Raw genomic sequence first — 25302 nt, forward strand, 5'->3', positions numbered from 1 at the left:
CACTACAGAGACACAAAAATGAAGCATCAACATTCTCAAAGTCATCATACACAGAATGGGGGAGGGAGATGCAAAATAAATTCTTGTCTGAGCATGATAACAGAAACAGGTAAAGGAAAACAAAGAAACCAAACCCAGCAAATATTGTTTCACAAAAGGAATTAAATGCTACAGAGAGAAACAAAAAAACCAAAACCCAAACCAAACAAAAACCCCAGGTATCATAATAATGGTTTTTAAACCATTTTCCTGAGAAGTTTTGTGTGAGATAAGACCAAGGGAAAAATATTTATAACCTGCCAAAAAAGTAAATAAATTCATACTTCAACAGAAAAACCTATCCCTTCTTCAAAATATTTTGTTTGAAGTAATCCATGTGATGAAATTAAATGTGTCATATTCTTGCAACTCTATTAGAGTGCTTTTACAAGGTTACTGTCAGGAAAAAATACAAAGGAACTCATAATTAACATCTGGATCCATTTCATTTTATGCTTGTTCAGAGTGTGTAGAAAAAAATGCTTCAGTTATCTTTGTGAAGAAATGTATTCGTATCACATATGCAAGATTTAAAACCAGTTTATATTTCTCAGGCATTGAAAAAGGTTTATGGTGTATGTGGTTGTTTGTTACCGAGCTTAATCTTCGCCGTGACAGGCAGTGCTATGACCTGGAGGTCACACCAGATTTGGTTACAGGAGTTTTATAATGAGTCATGTTTGATCAGCACAAAGAGTTAGCTTGTGTTTCCCACCAATATTTGTTATTGCATTTCAGCAAACAGAAAAAGATTCTGCAGCAAACAGGGTTATCCCAAGAGGATGCTGAAAAATGCATGGCATAACCGTTGTAAATTTATGTATTTATTTTGTGGTGGTCACTGTGTGAGCCATTTAACAGGATAAAGAATTCTGACAAAAGGAAATGTAAGTCAGTTACTGCAAAGAAAATTTGAACTTTGATTTTCCTAGGTTATATTTAGGCTTTGTTTTGATGCACATACATGGTAAAATATGTAATTGGTTTAAAAATATGACAATGGATTAATAACAAGTACAGTAATAAATGTGTTGTATCATGAACAACTGGGTTTGTATTATACCAGAGACATTTGTACCTTAATAAATTTGTGTAGGTTTTTTACAAAGAAAAAGAAATTCCACTGAATTGTCCTGCCCAGAGTTTATTTTAAAGCGCTTATAATTTGTTTTATGACTGGATAAATCATGTCTGCATAGACTTTTGCTGAGTTATGTACCATGATGCAAGTGCTCCAAGTCAGCTGGATATATTTTGACCCAAAAACTTTAAAATACTGTTAGCACAGTGCTAAAATTCACAATTAAACTCCACACTTGTGAATCAAAACTGGCATGCATTTCAGATGATTTGGAGGACAAACATAAAGAAACGATGCACACATAAATCTTAAAGCAGACTTTAGAAGTCCAGTTCTGGAGTCAAATTCAGGGGCTACTTCAGCACAGTTCAAACATGAGGTATCTCCCAATTTTTCAAGATGTTAATTGCTTTTTGCGGCTCTGAGAAGTCTGTTTACAGTGATGGTGCAAGCCATCTAACTGTTTCCTTATAACATTTAGGAAATTTTGTCTAATGCTAAATCTTGACCAATCATTTGTTTTCAGGGATACTATTCTAGCAAGAGTGACCCGTACTGCAGCCTCTACAAATAATCAGTAATTCTGCAATTGCAGTCCCACAGCTCTGACGTTTGGGAAAAAGAATGCTGAAATAAAATGTGACAAGCACTTTGTCTGTCACAGAAATTATTACTAGAGCAATTATTCATGTTTTAATTCAAAGCTAAGCCATTACATTCTGGAACAGCAACCTAATATTGATTTGCTGTCTTTTCTCAAATTTCAATAAACCAAACCAGACCAAAATTGTTAAGGTCAACTTTTGATGTAGACAAAGTAAGCCAAGAAACAGTTGAGTAGACTTGTTTGACATTAATAATATGTCGCAGAAGGTAGTATTGTTCACTTCCTTTAGAGGGAGACTACTTATATGGGGGAGGGGAGGGAAATTAGTTTCTGCCTCTGACTTGATTGTTATGTCACATCGTTATGTGACTGCTGTAGAAAGTAGGTTAGTAACAATTTTGAAATGAGATTTTTTTCAAAAAAACTTTAAAATTCCTTACTGCCAGGTCAGAATATTATAGCTGAATGGCTCCAGCCTGCTGGTTAGAGCACTGCCCCAGGAGGAAGGGCACTAAAAGCTTTTGTGCAGCTCCAATATGTTGTTAAATAAATATCTTTATCATAACTGAACAATTCATGCAAGAAAATCGAACATGTTAGTACATAATACCCTATTTTCCAGGGGACAGTACAATCAAAAATGAAAAATTTCAGTTTGATGAAAAGTAATACAGTCAAACTGTAGTACATACACATCACTATAATCATTTGTCTAACACAAAGATACACATCACAGAGGTTTTAGCAATTCTTATGACCCACAATGTTATCATTATGCAAACTAATATTTTTACCTGAAGAGCATTAATAGGAGAGATTTGAAGTTTTCTTTGCTCTTTTAAATTCTGTGAAAAGATTCTAATATTAAGCATTTTTAACTCTCTTCTTCATAAAATTTTTTACTCCTTATATACTCCTTTTGGACTCCTTATATATCTTTTAGTCCTTGTATATTTATACTTCTTATATATTTAAAACAAGGATCCATTATGCGACACTCACAAAATACCATTCCCTTTAGTTTCCACTGTTAAATAGAACTTTGGTGTAGAAATTGGTGTTGTACATATAACATGAGAAAATTTGCCACTCTTTTTCTGTTTTAAAACAAGGGCTAACAGAGATCTTGGTAAGGAATTGTTAAAAAATAATCATGTGAACTACAACATCAGCTTTTAATCTGACAACTAATAGCTTTCTGTCTTTTGCCATCTTTCTCTTTATTGTGAAGAATGCAAACATATATATTTAAGAAAAGACTTATTGTTGATAGACTATTTTAAATTATCATTTCTACCTCTTTAGGGTTTTTGTGTGTGTGTATATTTGTTTCCTCTGTCACAAACACGCTGAGAATATTTGATGCAATTGTCACTGTACAAAGAACTGAGCCTCTTCTTTGCTTTGTGACACCAAGTGTGTAACAGTGAGAAGCAAGAGACACATATTTTGTACTGGTATTGCGTGTATATTGCTTCAGGAGGTTTCAAAAGCCTTATAGCTTTTGGATACAAAGTTGTTGCTTTTCCTCAGCTAAGCATTACAGGTAATGGCGTGCAGCTCTTTGTGGGGAATTCTAAAAAGCTATACATCCATTCAAGCCATTATGGTTAAGCTTTTGTGAGTTGTTTTTTTTTTCCTGTTAAGACATTGTGAAATGGAATCTTCTTTTTCCTTTTTTTTTGAAGGCCACAAGTTAAAACCCTTCAATAATTAATTTCTAAACTGTATCTCTAAACAATATGTTTTATTTAAAATTATTTGAAAAATATTGCTTAAAGTCTAGCTGATTAAATGTTACAGACAGGGCTACTCAACACTGTCCAACCTAAGCCACTTTCGTAAAAGGACTTATGCTTTAGACTGAATTTTAGTTTAGTTTATTTCAAAGTTAAAGCCTTAGCAAAACTGATTTAATCAAGCACCATTTTAGAATAATGAGTGGAAAATAATCTTTCCAATGTTAAAAACTGCTTTTCCCCAGATATTTGTTATAAATGTACTTGCTCTTTGTGTTATGCAGGTTGACCCTAGAACCAGAAAAGGAATTGACCTTTAATTCTCATGTAAAGGATATTTTGGGCTTTTTCTTTCTATGTTCATGAAAAGGCATTCATATTATTCCACATGCTAAATCTATGCAAATGACCATTTTTACTGCTTTTAATATTAAGAACTATAATTACCTTTGAGCACTCTTTGTATTACTGGTTAGAGAGACTTGATGACATCCCACTAGCATTAAGGCTAATTTTGCCATTCCCCTAGTTCAGGGGAACACATTACCCGCAGCAGCATTGTTTGCAAGGGCCAATAGAACACAGCTGGGGCTCAGGAGGCATTCTATCAATTAAAGAGCTTTCAGCAAGCATGAATGTGCCAATAGCCTCTATTGTACAGACAAAAGGAATACAAAAGTTTTATCTGATTGTTGAGGGAGACTAAAATAATTTAACAAACAGTTTAAATTGTATAATAATACACAACTACCTCAACAAACCTTTTGTTCTGTCTATATAAGAAATGAAAAATGAAAGAAAAAATGTACATTGTAACTCTATCCTCCCGTAAAACACAGATTACCTAACCATTATCCAGGACTACTGATGGACATGGAGAAAACATTACCAATACAAAAAATGAGGACTAAGCTTGGATTTTTATCAAAACCATTATTCTAATGTAATGTAAATATACTTTAGTGAGAAATGAGTATTAAGTTATTTTTAAAGTATAAGGCATTGACAAAAACATGTCACTCATTGAGATGTTGTTTCTACTTTTTGTGAGAGAAAACCACTACGCTTTTACAATGTACCTATAATTATCATGCTGTTAATATTAAAAGATGTCAAGAGGACTAACACCTTTACTGCTAGACCAGAATAGTCATCTCAGAAATGTTCTAAGCCATAGAAATGCAAGTGGACCAGTAGGACTGGTGTTCTTGTATTTAACATATACAATCTTTAATATGGAATGTAAAATAGCTGCTACAGTAATGGAGAATTCCAAAACCAAAATTAAATACCAGCTAACAGGACAGATTTGCTTCTTCTCCTTTTGCCAAGCATTTTTCCTTACAAACTTTAGTTACCTGGTGCACCACTCTGGCAGCCACACTCCTATCCACCAGAGACTTTCACTGTAGGGACTAAAGCCCCTTCAGAGGCTCCGGTGAGCCAACAGGTCCCCTTTTGATTCCCTGCACACCCTACACTCACACAGTCAGGCCAGATTTCCTTACTGGTTTGACTCCAGGTTTCTCACAGCAGAGTCTCACATCTCTGGATTCATAAAATAATTTAATCATGGTGCAACATCAGAATAACAGCTCGAGCTGGTGCCTCCAAGGAGGGACTCAGAACAAAAGACTTGGGCTTTTATACTCTCACAGTTTAAGCGCTGGGGTTTCCCATCAGAGTCCCCGGCTCCTGCTGTGTCTCTGAGTGTCCGGTCCCCTATCTGGGCCACAGCTCCCCAGGCTTTTTGTTGTGCAAAGGATAGGCAGGTCACAGCCTCCTGCCTCAGGCTCTGCCACCCAGAGCTCACTCTGCAGCTCGCACTGCAACTGCTCACCCAGCTACCTGCACTGAATGTATTTCTCAACACTTACCACATTAATTACTTTACCAAGAGAGAATTTCTCCTTCTCCATACTCTCTTATTTCCAGCTAAATATATTGTTCAGAAAGCTTATCAGTGCTTCTCCCATATAGAGTCAGCAGGAGGCAGCAAAACCTCAAAAAGAGAATAGAATTGCAGGGCTGGAGGCAACTTTTGCCAACAAAATGGGTGTCAAGAAGCCTACCAAAGAGTTTGCACTAATGAAACGAAGCTATAAGCAGCAACGAAGGCAAATTAGTCTACCATGTTCTCTTACACCAACACTTACTGAAATAACCTAAATGACTGTTTATCAGTGAGAATGATGGCTTTTTAGAAGATCTTGTAGAAACGTTTGTATAGATATGTGTGAAAGTTATATACATATGAAAGCTTTTACATTTACATGTAAATGGGGAAATAATGTAAATTCTAGACTTCTGACTGCATTAAACTATGGTGTGTTGATACAGTTAGTTGTCCTAGGATAAAAAGTGTTTTCCCCTGGAGTTAGAAACTAGTTAACCCCCAGGGGTGGTGCTCCTGATGTGCCAGGGCCAATCAGAAGTTACATTTTGCTACTGTAGAAATCAACATATTGCAACAGACCTGAAAAGAAGGAGGATGACACTGTTGGAAGAGAGGTAGCCATGGTCTGAGCCATGAGGAGAGAGGGGTCAGTGAGCCCCGCTGGGGGCCAAGGCCCCCAGCCCCCAGCTAAGACTACGGGAGACTCGGTGTAGTGTTAAAACTGGACCAAGTCCCGTGGCCAAGGGCTGGGGGGAGTTTCTTCACTGTCAGTAGCAGCAGAAGACACTGAAAGCAGCAGCAGAACAGCACTGAACAGAGAATGGTGGCTGAAAGCCAAAAAGATAGCCAGCAGCAGCGAGATGGCATGGAGTCAGGCTCAAAGATGCAGAGAGAGAGATCCTACAGGAGAGGGAGTACAAGCTCCGGGCCTGTATTCGCCCACCGCATCCAAGAGCTGGCAAAGGACCAGAGAAAACTCAGCAAAAGCTGTTTTGGGGCTAAGAGTGAATTACTTTCCCAAAACCCTGAAACCTCCTAGAGAGGAGGGGTGGACTTCCAAACTCTCAGGGAGTCTTGAAATGCAGCAGCAGCTAGAGAGAGAGAGAGAAGAGCTGAGAGCTCGGAAACGTCCTGAGAGTTGGACCAGGACAGAATGCGGAGGAGGTGGCCTTGCTCCCTCGCTGCTGCTGCCACGCTGGCAATTGAGACAGAGCAAAGGAGCTCTGGTAGGATGCTTGGGGCAAAGTCTGAACTGAGAGCTGCACTAAATGTTCTAACTCGGGAGAAGTGAAAGTCTCCAAGGAAGTCCCCCGAAGGCTTGGGCTCGAGGGATTCGAATTTTCACAAAGTAAGAACAGGAAAAGTCTGACTACAATACTCAAATCTGCTGGCTTAAAAATGAAAGACACTAACTAATACCACAGAAACTAATTTGAAGGAACTGTGAGCTGAAAAGCGGCAAAAGGGCTTTTCTCTTTTCTTCTTGAACTCTTGCTGAAGAAAAAGAGAAATTAAATCTAATGTAAATATATTATTTTATCGTAAAAAGATAGTTGTTACCTATATACATGTATGTAAATAAACTTCATAAGTATTTCCCCCTTCCTCCAGTGCTGAGTAGTTGTGTTTTGTCTGAAAACCCTTTCACACTGGGGCAAATTGTGGGAGGGGGGCTTGAACTTGGAAATTGGATTTCTGAGGGTCTCAAACCACCACATTAGTTCACAATTTTTTACTTTTGTAAATTCTAATTCAAACTATCCATGAAGATAAGCAGTCTTTGTTTCAGTCCTTATGTTCTGTATATGTGCTGTATCATTCCCCACAAAAAGTAAATTTTGAGTTCCTAAATTCCTATGCCTTTAGTTGATAAGTATCTGTGACACCCTGAATATTTCATTTATCCTGACTATTTCAGCAGTTCATCAGCGGGGTAGTACAATACTTCTCTAAAGACTGAAGTAGTAATTTAATCTAATAACTCCAGGTCACAAAGTCTCTGCCTTGGACCTTAAACACTAAAGCAATTTCAATAACCAGCACATTATAATAATACACAAGCAAGAAGTAACTTTAGGGAAGGGACTTTGGGGGATGGCAAAACAGGAAAAAAGAACAAGTATTATAGGCAGGGCTGATGTTTTCAATTGTTTTCATGTTGCTTAGCAATGTCTTGTTTAAAAATTCTTTCACTTGTACATACCGTTGTCAAACAGAGGCTGTTGGGGCTTCAATTTTCTTTTTCAGGCATCTGCCTTGGATTTATTTATTCTCATTTAAATACTATTACATTGAAATTATTGTTTTTTCATCTCATTCACTTTTGAGAGAGCCACAACAAAAATCCAGTTCTCTGAATTTAAAAAAAAATATGTCTTTTTCATGGGAATGTATTAGTATCACCTTCAAAACTTATTTGTTGCAAAAGTGACCTTTGTGTCAAGGATGTGCATTTTGCCCTTCCATCATCTACTAAAAATGGTCAAATGAAAGGCCTTTGAGAAACAAAAAGTTTCTTTGAGAAACAATGAGTTTCTGAACTCACATTTTAGTGAGTACATCCCAAATACATGTCACATTTAACAAAACCTAAGACTTCAAAGTGTACTTCCCTGTAGTACTCTCCACTTCCAGTGACCAATGAATATCCAGTTTTAGCTGTTGAACTGAGAACTAGTCTTTCCTGCACAACCATCTACTCTTCTTTACCAGGCCTTCCTGAGAGAAGAACCCAGTTGCCTGATTCAATACAGAGGCATCAAGAGCTAGGTATAAAGGCAACAGTCAGAAAGTTTGAAAGTAACAGTAGTTTGACAAGAGACAAAAAAAATTAGGTGGAAAAAAGATACTGAGATAGCTAGGGAGAAAAATGGCAAACAAGCATTCAGAGAGGTTGACCATCATAAATGATTGATGGGGAGAGGAATAAGAGAAGAAAAGAGACTAGCAGATGGGAGGAATAAAGGAATAAGGAGATTGAGGGAAACAAGCTCTCTAGGCAGAGTCTAGAACCGAGAAATTATTGTAAACACATAAAGGTGGGTAAATATGACATGACAACAAGGCTCTAGAATGGAAGGAGCAAAGAGACTTGGAAGAGACTCATTTGGTAAGGGTCTGGTTAAGGTTAGTGAAAAGTTTCTACACTGTGGTGGGTTGACCCCTGCCATCAGCTAAGCACCCAGTAGACTCTCATCCACTTCATCACCTCCCCAGTAGGATAAGGGAGGGTATTGGTGGAGAAAAAAATTAGTAAAAAACTTCTGGGTTGAGAAAAAAGCAGTTTACAGGTTAAAAGGAATAAAAAGAGGAAAAAAGAAAAACCTGGGTGATGGAAAGGAATTACTCAGTACCTCACAAGTACCTCCCATCACTCACTACCTCTCCCCCAGCAGAACAATGCTCAATGCTTTCCAAATGGCTATTTGGAAAGACTATATATAGTTTTTATTGCCAAACCTGATGCTACTTGGCATTGACCCAGTCAGCCTGGGTCAGCTGTATCCCCTCCCAAACTCCTGCCCACCCCCAGTCTACTCACTGTGGGAGAAGGAATAAGGAAAAGAAAATGCCTGAACACTGCAAAAGGATTGTTCAACAACAGTCACAACTCTGGTGTGTTATCAACACTGTTTTGGTCCCAAGTATGAAACACAGCATCATATGGGCTCCTCTGAACAAAACTAAAATGAAATACATACAATAAAACAAGAAACAATGTCAAAATAAGAACAGAAGCACTGAAAACCAGACAAAAATATTTTATAGCAAACCTAACCGAAATTCAGGGCATGTTCTTTTTTTATAAAAACAGTGATGTGGAATACAAGCTCTGCCTCTCCAAAAAATCTCATATTTTCTCATAAGAAAGTCCATCTTACACATTAGCATGTCTGCTTAGGATTAGACCAGAGGCGACTATCACTAATTGTATTTTAAGTGATCCATACTCTAAAATATGGATTCAATTTTTAATATATTCCATAGATATATCGGAGTAATATTCAAGCAGTCTGTGGTTTTTCATGCTATATTTTGATCTCAGCATAAGTGCTTTTCATTTTAGCCTCTGTTGATACACTTGCAGACTACCGAAAACCAGATCTGGTAGAATTGAGAAAGGAATGTGACTTCTCAACCTGAATTGGGTTTCCCACGTGACTTCAAAAACGTGACAGAAAAGCTGATATGGCAATAAAAAGTAGCTTCTTGAATAAAATATATGCCACATGAAATGTCGGCTTAGAGAAACCATACTGTTTTGCTCTTGTTAATTTGGTAATTCACTGACTTTATAGCTCCTCTAGCAGAGATATTGAGCATCAGAGCTGAGTTCAAAAGCATTAAGCTAGGGAAGATATGCATACTTTTTTGACATATCTCTCTTGCTTATGCAGGAGAACTTCTTTCATCTCAGAAGCCCGAAGCAGAAAATATTGTGATAGTGGGGTGACAGAAATCAAACAAATGCTTGTATTAGGAGAACAATGTGGACTTTGAGATATAAAAATCTATCTATTTCTTGATAGATTAAAACTTTTCAGAATGAAACATTTTTGTTTGCCATCACGTGTATTAAAACTTACATTACTTTGATATACGCCAAATTGCTATTGTCACTTACCTGAGCTCAGACGTCTTGTATTATAGAAGCATACATACGAGCCAGAGCACCACACTTACAGTCCCTTCTTTTTCAAGTATGCTGACACAAAACAGCAAACTTAGACAGGTATTTTGAGATTTTTCTGGATTTTTCTTTCCATTTATATTTTTTAAAAAATAGGTAGTTTGATAACTTTTTTTTTCTTTAAAAACAGCTTGTTCTATCAGTTTCAGTGGTGGGACACATCAGGTTGAATAATTCCCTCTCTCTAGCAACTAGTCCTTTCCTTCCAAAAGTAAACCAATGTATTTATTTCCATTTTAGTTCCTATTTGTTTTGTTTGTTCCAATTCCAAAAATATTTCAAGTTTTTAAATGAACATTATGGAGAAAATTGATACATAGTTGAAGTGTTGTATAAATTTTTTACTTCCCTTTTCCCAAGTGAAGAAGGACTAGTGAACACAAACTGCTCTGAAGCTGATAAATTAGCTGTCACCTAACGAAACTTCCCTGTTTTCCAAACATATTTGACACTGACACTTGTCTGTTCTTCTCAGAAGAGCTGCAGGAATAGATACATTCCAGAGTGACAGGAGAACAACTAACAGTGAGATGCTATGCTAATACAGTGGAAATTATTTTCCAAAGTGTTTTGTAATGTAAGGCACAAATTCTGAAAAATGAAAATAGTCAAACACCTTCTATCAGACTCAAGATATTCTCCCACAATGAGGATTTAGAAAACCAGGATCTCAATACACACACAAGGGCAATATTAGCCTCTGTAGGAAGTGGAAATCTCCTCGCAGGAGGTGGGAAGTATCTGACTCTTTCAGAAGACTTGACAGTGAGGGTATCTATATTCTGCAGCATACCTTCGCTGCATGACCAGTGTCATACTTTTTTCTTTAATTAAAAATATTTTCATATTTTTTATGTTCTAGTAATTTGAATTCACCCACCCACAAATTCTGAATGCCTTCATAATTTACATATATTATTTTAATCTACTGAGACTTCATTTTATCAACCTATTTACTGCCCACGTCTATATTTTTAACAGAGCTGTGGTTAGGAGTTAAGCCAAGGAAGCTATATAAAAGTATTAAAGTTTATATTTAAATTTTGTATGAATAGTTAATTTATACAGAATTATAATTGCTAAAAGCAGGTTGCTTATTTTTGAGTCTTTGACTTTGAAAATTACAGAACTGAATGCCAATTTAGCCTACAGTATGAACATTCACTTTGAATAATCAGTAATGTTCTATAATTGTATATGAAAATTATTTAATGGCAGTTTCAGCTTCCTAGCTGGATAACAATTCATTTTAACCATTCATAATTCAATCAGATTACATCTTGTTTTACATATTTTAATAGATGCTTCCTTCTGGTTATTTTACAAATTATATATGCAAATGATGTATTAAATAATTGATGAAGCACCTTGTTTTGCTTGTAGCTACAAGTGATGCTTTTCTTCACAAATATATTTAGGCAGTAGTTCTTTTCACAGCAAGATTTTTGCATAGTATTTTAAAAGATATTTAAACTCCTGCCGTGATGAGGGCTTATTTAGAAACACCAAGTATAATTTAGTAACCTGATTTATGAAGGAATTTATAAAATATAGTGAAAAATCATTGCAGAAGAATTTCACAGCATAAGATCCAAAACTCCTTAGCTCTTGGGACACTCTGTATTATTACATTCTATGATAGGATAATGTATATCAGCCTAATTAGCCTTCCTGTTTTATTAATGCTTTATAAAACTGTTAGAGGTTAATGATGCAGTTATTTTTTCTACTGCCCAATTTCATCCTATAATACTTAGTAAAAGGGGAAATAGTGCCATTATTCTCTTACTAGACATATGGTAAATGCTATAATGGAATATTATGTGTTATGCGTTATTTACAATTGTATATATCTATATCTATATATCTATATAGACGTATACATGTATACTTAGGTACATAGACATAAATAACAAGAATACTTCTAGTATTAAATATTCCAGGATCCATCCCTTAACCTATTGTATAAAAGTGCCAGTTTTAAATATTACTTCCCTCTCTTTATTTTTAACTGAACATTTAACATATGCTCAGTATTTCTGTAAAAAGACTTCCCAAAATAAAAGTGGATATTTGCAGACATACTAGGTCCACAAATCTCAGGCTTGTGGTTCCTTACCTTGTAATTATTACATTAGTAAGTTTTAAACAATCTTTCTCTCATTTACAGCTATGTACAATATAAATGCAAACTTGAAAAATGCTTTCCTTTTCAAGCTGTGAAATTTGAATGAATGAAAAATGAAAAATAGCTATCATGATTGAAAAGACCAGAGAGTTCATGATACTGTGTAGGCACTTACAAAGTTTCTGATTGGGCACTAACAAATGAAAATCATTTCAGTGCCTGTAAATTAATAAAACAGGATACAACACACAAGCACAGAGTAACTTCCTCTGAGAACACTGAGATCTTCAGGCATGGGAATGGGCTACCCAGGGAAGTGGTGGATTCTCTGTCCCTGGAGGTTTTTAAGATGAGACTGGATGTGGCACTTAGTGCCATGGTCTAGTAACCACGGTGGTAGTGGATCAAGGGTTGAACTTGATGATCTCGGAGGTCCCTTCCAACCCAGCTGATTCTATGATTCTGTGATTCTATGATTCAGAGAGCACTGTAGAAACTACTGGGAAAGAGGTGCCTCCATACAGATCTTAGCACACAACATTCTTCCTCTTAAGAATCTCAATCTTAAAGGTAGGTATTTCAACGTTCTCAGTTTTCCTTATGAGATAAGGGATATATATATCCACAGAAGATGCTGAATTGATGCTCACTGAAGGTCAGAAAAGAGCTGCAGATGAATCTTGTCACTTTTCACCCTTGTGTTGCAATGCTTCACGAAGAGCCCAGGAAACAGCAGTCTTTGAAAGGCAGTGGTATTTGTAAAAGTATTTGTAAATGGAAACTCTAAGTTCTGCAATTAAGAATTTCCCTTTTTAAAGGGCACAAAGCAGATAACACTATAAAATGCAATGCTAGTGTCTTTCCCTTTAAAAAATTACTAAAGTATGTCTTATGTTTCTTGATATGCTGTTTTTCTTTTCTTGTACCTTTGCTTTTTTCTTTTTTTTTTGGAGCCCATGGCAAACTGATCACCTGAGTGTCAGAACAGGGCAAGCAACACCCCAAAGTCCTGTTCAAAACACTTGCAGACAGTACTGTGTTCCCCAGAACAAAAGCCTGAAAGATGTCAACGTTTCCCCATTTGCTTTACTTGTTTTAGCTAACAGTGAGACCAGTTAAAGAGAGAGATTTATGTTACATTTATTTCTGCAGTGCTTTTAAATTTGTGCTTCTTGAAGAGGCACAGGCCTTTGGAATTTCTGCAGAACAAGTTCACTTTCCAACAGATTTTTTTTTTTTTTAAATTTCTAAGGTCACTCTCTCTTAGTGCTCGCACTTTGGTACCATCCCTTTTTTCTTTAATATAGTTTCACATAATATTTTAAATAATTACAGTGAAAAACAAACTGCATATTGAAAGCACTTAAGCACACAGTATCTAAACCTAGAATTATTTGATACACAACTGCCTATAATGGCTTGGATAGTTTGTTTTGCATCATGTTTATTGGTGATCAATCCCATAATGAATGCAAGGTTTCTTAAATTAATGAAGGCTAAAGCACGAGATGCTATATTTGATTAGTGTAAACTAATGTAGATTAGAGTAAAGGTTTGTAGAGTGAGATAGATTTGATGTAAAGTTGCGGGTTTTTTTGGTTTTGTTTTTGTTTTTTTAAATTTGAGACTGAACACTCTCAGAACGATAAATATTTAACAGTATCTTTTGATCATAATTTGATCCTGACACAGCACGTGATAGCCTGTGAAAATTCAAATTCAATAAAAAATGAGGTTTTACAGGTGAAGATTCAATAAAATACAAGCACACACAAAAAAAAGAAGGAATATTTGGTAGAATTTTTTTCCACTACATGAGCATTGAAAAAATAATAGTATGGAATTATTACATAGGTTTTCATTAATCTTAAAATAATTTGGAAGAAGATGCTAAAAATAGTTAAATAATAAATTATTTTTGGGAAACAATGAACAAGATAATTGAAATATTAAACATAATAATCCGAAATTTATACTTATATGTCAAGCTACAAATTTCATAACAAAAACGTAGTAATCAGCAATAGTTTTTCCTTTTGTATGTGTATCTTGAGATGACCTTCAGCAGTTGTCATATCAGTTTGTTAAGTTCATTGCACATTGGTTTGCAACTGATTTCTAAGTATTGGTCTTCTCAAAATGTAAAAGTTTTTAAAGAAATTGTTTTTTACTAAGGTATAAGTACAAATCAGTCAGAAAACTGTACTATTAAATGCAACTATTTAGACCAATATTTTCCTTCTTAGGGAAACAGTCTTTCATTAACTGAAGAACAAAACTTTACTGGTCATCATTTCGCTTCTGTCAAAGTAAATTTACCAGTAGCCAAATGTCAAGAAGATGAAATTGCCAGTTTATTTGAAATATGAGCAATGTATTCGTAAGCAACAAACTTCCGTCCTAAAATTTTTAACTTTATTTTACAATGTCCTAAGCCATTTGTGCCAGTTACTCAACAACAAAATAAATAATGACTGATGTCATTAATTATTTCTTATACAGAATTAGCAATTTAATCCTGTTTTGGTATTAATCACTATAGTTTCAACACCATGTGTCATTAATTCAACCTAATGTGCTGCAACCAATTAATACTTTTTCTCTAAACTCATTTGTTCTTTGGCTCTACATTGAAGAAATAATTGTTGTAAAGTAGCTCTTTTTATCATCTTCAGTGTGAAAAACTGTTCAGATTGTCTGTAACTCAACTTTCAGCAAATGCATTAATCTTACACTAGAATCATGATCTTCAAAGCATTTAACATGTTTTTTCTGGTATTCTAAAATACATTTTCAAATAATACAACAGAAGCCTGAAATTGCTTTCATGAAGTAAAAGAGACTTTTACTCAGTGAATACCTACAGATATCTCACTTCATAAAACCTAGTAGTTCACACACCACTTTGAAAAGTGAGGTAAAGTTACTCAGTATTCAGTAATTACCACGAAATGTTAACATGGTTCAATATGAATACCACATTTCTAACAGAATCACTCAGACTTCGTCTGTTAATCTTTGTTGCTGTTTCAGAATGTGGATGTTCCCTGCAGTTTGCTGCATCATGTGGGGAGGCACTTTCCACACTGCATTTTGACAAGAGCAAACTCAGGAAATCAGCTCTTCCAGGCACTTTATCTTCAATTCTGCTTTCCCCTCCCAGCATTACTGCACTGGCAGATTTGCACACAACAACACATAAACCGTATAAGCATTTCCATTTTTCACCTGATATGATGTCTCTCGCCTCACTGAACTTCCTTGGCACTTACTGTGAGCTTGATGCATTCCTGTGCTCTGTCCTCCTCCTGGTGAGGAGGTCTGGAAATGTGAAGCTATCCTGTGAATGTAGCACAAGGGCTGAGGTCATTAAAGGCCTCTGGGGTAGTCTGCTCTCTTAACCCTCCTTTGGGCCACACAGGGCCAAAGAGTCACAGATGTGCCGAATAGCAAGTCTGCAGTTCTGACCCTGCCTTCCCAACATTCTGTGAACTGGTATTGTGAAGACATGTACTCACTTGCTATCCTTTGCATGTGGTAGTAACTGCCTGGCACATATCAGAGGCTACACTTGAAAATATAAACTGCAAGTTTCTTCTGCTTGACTAGAAAATGGGCCTTTTATAAGGACTATGGCTGCCAGTGATGGTCTGTCCTTGCAACTCACTTCATTAGGGCTCTACTTCTCTTGGATATACAGGATGCTTCCTGTACAATCTCTGCTGTAGAGATAATATTCAGGTGTTTCAAGATGATAATCACCCTCTGAGAGAGTTGCTGGGCAGAAATATTGCCATGAAAACATTCATTCAAGAGCCAGCAATCAAAATTATATTTTTATTTACTCAATCACAATGCAAAATGTAGTCATAGGACTTTTAGAAAAGGCCAAAACCATTAGGAACACAGTCTGCAGACTTATTTCATGTTAGAATAAGAGTGAGTGATGATAGAAAGATGGGTCAAGCAACTTCCTTTGGGAATATACCACATATATCAAAATGATTAAAAAAGTGGGTAGACTAAACCTGCAACTAATCAGATGGACACCAACAGATGTAATTGGATTGGCTTTCCCTAAATAGTTTCAAAAATACAACTCTCTCTTTCTCCTCTGGGAGATTAGCTTCATACAACCAAGGGAAATATGCTGACTAGATTTGGCCAGTGTTTGGGGCAGCTCAAGGACTTAAAGCCATGAGAACTGCCTGTCCATGTGCTTTCTCCCAGTTTACTCTTTCTGACCTTTACCAAGTGTAAGGTACTGATAAACCAGGACCATTTTTTACTTCAATTCTCTTTCGCATCCTTCTCCCATTTTCTTGCATAAATTAATCATGATTCAGCCGCATCTAGCTCACTGCTGAAAGGTAATGGCTGGCAAGAGTATAATAACTTACGTTTCCATCAGATGTACCAAAAAAAAGGAGAAAATAAAAAAAGGAAAAAAAAACAACCAACCAACCAAAAAAAGCCAACCAAAAAACTATCCAACAAAAATCTATTGTTTCCTTGGGGAGTGACATGATAATGATTTTTTTTCCAATAGTAAACCTACCAAGGTACCTATATCCCAAAGCAATGCTTTTCTACCTGGCTCTTTCTAAAGGATGGCAGAGTAGCTGAAACAAACTTCCAGGAATCCAGGCAGGTCCAAGAGGAGGAGGAGGAGAGTGAGCTATGACTGTACACAACAGAAATGCTGAAACAGTGTTCTTCATTCCACAAGGAATTATAAATAATGTTATTATCATTGGTAACATTTTCTACCTAAATCCTAACAGAGCTGAGTTGTGCCACTGTGAAATGCTTTCTGCAGCTGCTCTCAGATGCTGCTTGGGAGGAAATGCCGTGGGAAAGCTGCAGGCTGTAGGACGCGCGGGCCGTGCTCTCACAGCGTTTGCCATGACGGTATTTGAATTCTACCTCAGAAAGAATCATGTCTTGCCGGTACCATCCAGGGAGTCTTTCTGCTGTGTCTTTTGCAACCAGACTTGTCTATCTCGCATTGGTCTCTTTAGCCACCAGCACGCTTGTAACAAACGTGGGTAGAGCCCTTCCCAAATCTTCGCTCATGAAGCCTAGCCATGAATTGGAATTCCACCTACACCCCATAAACCAAAATCCAAAAGCAACCTTTCTGCTTTATAGAGAGAGAATTTTAAAAAGATCTAACATACAAAAATGGTGAGGGGTGTTACTATTTAGTATTTAATTATCTTTTTTTTTTTTAGGTTTGCTAATTGGCATCAAATGATAATATCCACTCTTATCAGTTCTTTAAGTCAAATTCCCAATTACCTTTTCTGTCTACATAATTACTAGTAAGAAGAATGGTTAAATATTAAAGGCTTACATCAGAAAGAGTAGTAAAATACATTTGAATCCAACTATTTGTATTTTAATCTTACCATTTTTATAAGCTTCATATATGTGAAAGTAATGGTAATAATAATAATGCACTTCTTAGATTTATGTCAAGTCAAAACACAAAAAAGGCAATTTACATTTGAAATAAACAGCAAATTTAAGACTGCCTTATAATAATTTTTCCATAGCCTGTCTTCCACTTTCTGTAATTGCATGTGATGTTTGACAGCATGTGCTCTGGCTGTAAGCAGAGATCACACAGCTTCCAGAGGTAACTTATAAATAATGAAATAATCACCCATTCAGATACAAACACCAAAGAGATGGATCAACTTTTTTGCTACACCTTGCATAAAAAGTTCCTTTTGAGTGCCACACCATCAACGTGCAACATTTAAAGCAGAAAATTGTCATTCCTCTTTTGTTCCAGCAAGCATACCAAAACATAATAAAACTTCATATTAAACAATTCACTGCAGAAACACAGAGACAAAATCATATCCCCTAGACATCAGCTTTCAAGACACTCATTCTCTCTATACTTGCAGAATAGCACACAATAAGGCAAACACAGCCTAGCTTTCAGTCCACTGAATTCAGTGTTATTTCATGTGGAATTAATTTATCCGAATACATCTTAGTCATTAGATTTACACTTTTAATGAGTTCTGGGTGAACATTGGCTTACCCTTTGGCTTTTTTTTCTTTTTTTTTTTTTTCTTTTCTTTTTTTGGAAGGGGTCTAAGGGACTCTCAGTTTTCAAAATTTAAAAATATCGTCTTTTTCTTGTTTCAAGGCTGGCTTGGTTAACAGAGAAAGAACTCTTAGGATACTACTCAGATTGCCAGTTCAAGGAAAGTGATGCTCAGGAAAACTAACAACCTCATAGTCCCATAGACAGCATGCTGATTTTAGCCTCACGCTATACATGGGAGAAAAGGTGTAGAGGGACAGAAGAGATATCATTCTAGAGTGCACTAGGCATGCAAAGATGGGAAAGTGATGTTGTGATCTCCATCTTCTTCAGAAGCTGGGAATTACAGCATTTCTTAACCTTTTCTGTGCAAGACTGGACAGAAACTATGTCATCAGGACATAGTTTGGCAAGGAGAGGAAAAAATTAGAGCTGTGATATTAAGTGAGGGGAAAAAAAAGATCAGAAAGTATAAACAGACACAAATAATGCTAAGATACCTTCACTGTCCCCAGTATTGAATTGCTAAAGTCTACATGGCACTGTCCTGCCTGGATTTCCTAATTTGCCTTACATCTCTGAATTCTAAATATCCTCACATATAAAAATATTGTTCTATATATAATGCAGGGGTTTTTCTACATACACCACCATGTTCTACTTTTTACACCCTGAGTATTACCAGTGGAGTTCTAATAAAGTGATGATTGAAAACGTAATAACCATTTTAGGACCATAGCTTCCCAATGTCTCTCTCTTTGATTTGTACATCTAAAAGGACTCCACAAGATATACGCAGTCACTAAAAATAATGGTATAAACAACTTACAGACAGAATTTTTGTGGTTGCTGTCTTTGCTGGGCAACATCTTGACTCCTCTTGATTTCAGTTCAATTGCTTTTTTCACTGAGAGACAAAGCAAACAAAGAAAAGGTAATCCATTATTAAACATCATAAAATGGACATATGGCAGCAAAATCATACATTACATTAATACAAAGCTACACAAGACTCCTACAGAGGATTGAAACAACTGCAGTTTCTGTGGTAATCCAAATAAATTTTTACAAAAATACAACCATTTATCATGTTTCCGAAGATGTCCTTTTTAAACAGACATTATCAGGATTGGCAATATTTTGAATTCAAGTTTGCTTAGATTCAAAGAAAAGAAAACCCTGTCCTAACTACATGTATGGATTTCCTATGTTTACCACTGCATATGACGAAATCTTAAACATTTTTAAAACTTATTTCATACATAAAATGTACAAAACATTATCTACGCATGTTTGAGGACCACGAGCTTTAAATGTGATATTCACATCTGTTTTTATTTGATCCACTCTTCTGCAGTAGGTATGTTTTTAGTTCAGTTTCCTAAGGAGATTAACACAGTGTGTTACATTACTTGGCTCACCTAACCTCTTTTGAATCTACAGGGCAATATGAACTGAATTAGAAAGAAGAAAGAGTTCTCAAAGGGGCAAAGTTTTGTGAGACAGAACAGATGCATGAGAGGTTTAATATCTTTTTTCTCTGTTTATTCAGCTGAATGGCTGATAAACTCCCAGCTTATCCCTACTAAGTAGTTAGGGCACCATAGTTAGGCGTACTTGGATCAGGAGCCAAGTAGGAAGAGACATGAGAAGACACTAGTGCAGTTGTACATTAAGGAACACAGGGGGTAGAATTTTAATTGTAATGGTAAGAGAAAAGGGTAAAAATACAGGACACCATCACAAGATATTAATTATTTCTGTGGCTTGGAAACAAATTGATCAGTGCAAAGTAAAATTAGATATAGAAAACAATTGTGGAATGAACCTGGACAATTCAAAACTATTGTGCAAAAAACCAGTAGTCATAGCAAAATAGCTAGTGCCTGACTTTGTGTGTCAGAATGCTAAAAATAATGCATACCAATAACAAAAAATACAAAAAGCAGTAATTCTTCTTTGATTCATATTGAATTTTTTAAGTAGATCTTGCAGTGGTTAATAATCTTAAAATGCAGTCATTTATCCAAGACACAAACAGAAACAAGAAATCAATTTAAACATTTCCTAAATGGCAGTATTTAGTACCTCATGGTATATAAATATATAAATTAATACTACAGAATGTCAGTTATACTTTTTGTCAATACATGATATAAATTTTATGATTACCACACTACACACTGATCTCTATGCAAATATTTTTAAGAAGTGAAGTGGTTGAAACAGCAAGTTAATGTGTCTTTAAATATTGCATAAAAAAACATGATTCCATTGTAATTATTTCCGTATTAGAATTCTAATGCTTTTGCAGCCTCAGAATGAGGTTGTTTTTTCTTAACTGCTGAAATTGGGCAAGTTCTGCAGAAAGTACCTTCTGTGCTATGTATGTTGCAAGTTCAGTCATTTATGCCTAAATCTAGAAAACAGGTGTTCAGATGATGAAAGATGATTGAAACACAATTGTAGCTGCATGGTATGAAATGATTTTGATAGCAGTGTGGTGTTTTCTTTTCTTCTAAGGCAGGAATTGTACATTATATAGACACATCAATGCAGACTATAAGGTTAATATTCCCAAGGCCTTCTGGAAGGACAAACCTCATGGATATGGTGTTCTTAGGATTACTTTCTAGACTTAAGTCCTAAAATTTTCACCAAGTGCCACCTTATGTTCTGTTTTTTTTAGACTGCATGACCAGTCCATTAAAATTATTCCATTTAATGTAAAATGGACAGCACAACTCTTGTAGTGAATATTTGGCATATTATCTGCAGTTGTGGCCCCTCCACCAGCATTAATTTCTCAACTTGTAAGTATATGTGTCATGTAAAACATGTGAGCAGTTCTTGGAGGATTCAAACCCCATACATTCATGAATGAGTGGTAAACCCATTGAGTTATTATGCAGTGGACAGAGAAAAGAACTATGCTCTCCTTTTCTTTGCCCTGTGACCCTATTTTATGGTAAAAATGACAATAATCACTCAAATTCCTTGTGACAGTTCACTCATAAAGGTATTTGTTAGATGTATTTGAAACACACCCTTGTGAATGAGGAAAAATTATACCTACCAGCTGTATTTGAAACACAGAGAACACAAATTGAACCTAGAGGTTCTGATCTGACATATGAAAACATTTTGACTCTCATGCATTGAAACAAGTCCTGCAGTTTCTATCCTTGGATTTTTTTCATATGTCAAGAAAAAGGCATTTTATATCTCACTGAAAGAACATTAGATAGTAGATTCACAATACTTACGATCAGTCATCTAAAATGTATGTTTTATAAAGAGAAATACCTAAATCAAGGGGGTGATTCATCCTCTTCTAAGATAGACACAATGAATCCTCCTACACAGATGCCTTTTTCTCTCCACAAAATATAACAGAAACACATACCACTTGCTCAAGCTACATTTTAGATGGTAACGTTAGGTGGAATGATCTTTTATGCCTGGAGAACTTTAACAGCGAAATGTAGATATCTGTGAGATATGTGGATCCATGAGGTTAGTTTGATATATAAATACCAAAATTTTGCCTCTATTATACATATGTGTAAGTTTTCATATGTAACCTATACAGTATTTTTTTGTAGTTTTAAAAGGTATTAAACAAGCATAGTATTTAAAATAAAAACTGTTCAACCTCTGAGAAAGAAACAGAGACCACTGCACAGCACAGTTTCAGTGAAACAGATCGACTTCTTCTGTAAATACAAGAAATATTCTAAATTGCATTTTTATAACAATTTAAATACCATTTGAATACTTTTTCTGAGGCACTTATCCTTTACTTTCTCATTTCTCTTTCATTAAAAATGGTTCTCCTGATTTCAAATATGATTTACCATTTAGGAGCAGAAAAAGAGGAATGGGTTTACATTAATAATGTCAGAAATGAACAGCACTTTCCACCTTTTAAGTGATTACTTTTGAAAATTTGCATAACTTTCTGCTGTCTTCATTTAAACATTCAGTGAAGCTTACTGAATTAACCTTTTCTGGTAATCATAACTTCAAGGGTCTTTTGGTGATGAGTTACTCGTTCAGGGAGGAGGAGAGAGCTGAGTACTAGAAGTCCAAGAGAACCTTATCAGCCTACTGGAAAGCACTGGTGGTATTCCTTAGACTTTTGCTATAGCTAAAATAAACTCAGTCATGGAAAGATTTAGAGGAGCATTGCTCATGTTCAAAATGAACTCTTCTGTCTTATAAATTTAAAAATCTATTAATCAGCATATTTTTGTTAAGGATGAATGAGATCATCCTTAATTTAACACCCAAATACACACAGACATCTTTTTCTTTTTTGTCTTAGAGATATACTGGAAATATAAAAAATTTTTGTAAAAGTCTTATGTCCCTAGTGCAAATTTTTAGAAAAAATGCACCTTAAGTGCACCTGAAAATGTTCTTATTTTTCAAAAACATTCTTATTTTTGAAAATTAAAACAGTAGTTGGTAGTATCAGCTTTATTTTCTGGATTCATAAGGCACACCAGCATACTATGCTTTCCCTACATTACTAACTCTCTATAATTCAAAAGGAAATTTTTCTCCATTTTATTCTTCTTACGTTCGTTTCTTACGTTTACGTTCGTTTGAGAGAGGGGAACTCACAAAAGAATTGCTCTACTGCTGTTATTATTTTTAAAACCATATTATACACAGCAGCTCATTACAGCATGGATGGCTTCCTAAAATTACTACAACGAATTTTTTTTAAAATGCAGTTTATATTCCACAGTTTTGTTTCCCAGGATATGAAGATAGGAGGCAGTCACCTTTCAGATCCAGCTTCTCCAACTATAAAGTGGAGTATTTTTAATAACTGTTGTTTTGGTTTAAATTGTGTTCTTCCTATCTGACATGTAAGGTTTTATGGAGAACTTGTAATTTAAGGTTGAAGATTAATTTTAAATTATCTGTATTACAATATCAAAAATCTGTGTGAATTTGTCATACATTTTCAGGGTGGATATGACTTTCAAATAAAAGGTGGGGTTTTTTGGTTTTGTTTTACTGATTATGAATGAGCTAAAAGCTGTACAAAAGCAAAGTAGCATGTATTCTTTAGCACCAAGAATTTGCAGTCTTATTCTTTGGTTGTGTAATTTTGCTTAGGGGAGACAGGACAGAAATTAGTAAGAAGAAAAGCATGGAGAAGTGAACAGAAAGTGAAGATACTGAGAGTCCCATTTGTAGGGCATCACTGAGAAATAATTTAATCTAGAGAGGGTTTTGAGGTGGTATGATATCCTTTAAAGATAAAAAGGAAACTGCAAAGAGGAAAGATACCTCTGCAGTTCCACTAAGGCTAGAACAAGAACTTACAGACTTTGCACAAAGGGAAATTTTGCTTACATGAGAAAAAAACCTTTTTAACAGTAAGAGTGATTAAGCCCTGGAATAAATTACCCAGAGAAGCTGTAGAACGTTAGTCATCAACACATTTTAAGATCATGTTAAATTAAGGTCTGAAAACAACAGCCAAATATGTTTGCCTCCTCTTTGATAGAGGGTTAGCTTATCAAGATAGCTTTCTTAAACCTATTTTCTTTGATTTCTTAACAGTAATTAATAATCAAAAGTCATTTGGCTGAGAAATGGTAAGTGACTAAGACCTTGGTGGGTTTTTCTAGGATTGTTAGCATATGAAATTATTTCATTACACCTACGCTTAACTGCATGTGTGCAAGCAGGTAAATGTTGTGCAGTGCACAAGTCATATCAAAGCCAGATAAGATAATATACTACTTGGTTTACATAGTGTTATGTTTGATCTAATTTACCCTCTTTTAGTTCTAGTGTGACTCCATAACAACAGAAGTTACACTTCCTGTTTGTTCCTAACATTTTCTCTAACAGTCTTGGTGTGTGTCTTGGATGACATAATATGTTTTTCCCCAAGTACCCAAATACATGAGTATCTTGCCAGTTTTTCTTCCTGCATGAAATAACCTCCAAGACCTCAACTACTGGCTACCACTCAAAGCTAAAATATTCTGACATCATCTGCTGGTACTTCCTCAAGCTGCTCTGCTGCTGCTCTGCTGAGTTCAGCTCTTGGCTGCCTTTCACTGCAGATTTTTCGCAAGTACAGATATGTGAAGGTAAAGAGGAATAACATATTGCCCAGTATCTGGTGATCACAAGAGGCACCTTTCCTGTCCAGCCTTAAGCTCTGTGTCACCTTAAGTATGTTTGTATCTATTAAAAAGACTGACACTTTGTTTTAAATATTCTTACTGTTTCAGTAAGAAACAGTGATGTGCTTGCAATAAGATTCATAGGATTATTCCTGAAGGAAATTAGCAAATTTATCTCACCACAGTGCAGGATTCATCAATTTCCTTTTGCTTTAGTTTCACTGCTCAGATTTTCTTCAACTTGAGTAATTTTGTTGCAAAACACAGTATTTTCTTAATTCAGATTGAAAAGTCCAATTAAGTGCACCATTTGCTTTGCATTAGTGCCTAATCCTTTTTGTGCACAACTATGGGAGTACTAGCATTTTTTGGCCTTGGAAGAAATAATCTACATTTTCATATTTGGCAGCATCAGTAATTTCTCTGCATTCTGCTTATAGAACAAACATTTCTTTCTTATTACTCAAAGTCATGTGGGACCAGTAAACAGATTGTTACCTATTTCTAGGTTTTCTTCTGTTTCACTATGGCTGGTTGTACCCTGAATTCTTTTAAAAGTTTAGAAGTTGTGAGATTAAGAAAAAAACTCAGCCATTCTCAAACTTAACATTCACTTCAGTTTATGAGGGAAATGTTATAATATGGGGCTTTTTTATAAAACAAGGTCCCAGATTCAATAACCTAGGAGGATCCTTGCAAGTTTTCTTCTCAGCTACCCATTTGACTTTTGCTGAGGCATCGCAATTTTCCATAGGATCTCTAGTTTAAACCAATCCACTGGAATAGTCCAACCCTCTGCAGTTTCTGTATTCCTTGCCTGAAAAGTATTCTAATACACTATCCTAGTATTCTAATACACTATCTCTCACTAACAGGTTTCAAAATCTTCCCTACTAATC

The 25302-nt window shown here is 35.6% G+C and overlaps 1 protein-coding gene across 7 annotated transcripts in view; it reads right to left on the reverse strand.

Moving 5' to 3' along the window:
- Positions 1 to 25302, reverse strand: part of CSMD1 (CUB and Sushi multiple domains 1) — a 1090193-nt gene that overhangs the window by 367717 nt on the left and 697174 nt on the right. For all 7 annotated transcript variants that reach the window (XM_017814555.1, XM_017814556.1, XM_017814554.1 and 4 more), the window contains one exon: positions 19075 to 19152. In XM_017814555.1, the coding sequence (XP_017670044.1) occupies positions 19075 to 19152 (78 nt within the window). The remainder of the gene's footprint in view (positions 1 to 19074; positions 19153 to 25302) is intronic.

Source organism: Lepidothrix coronata, unplaced genomic scaffold (genome assembly GCF_001604755.1).
Source record: "Lepidothrix coronata isolate B3197 unplaced genomic scaffold, Lepidothrix_coronata-1.0 Scaffold45, whole genome shotgun sequence".
In the NCBI taxonomy this organism is placed as follows: Eukaryota; Metazoa; Chordata; class Aves; order Passeriformes; family Pipridae; genus Lepidothrix; species Lepidothrix coronata.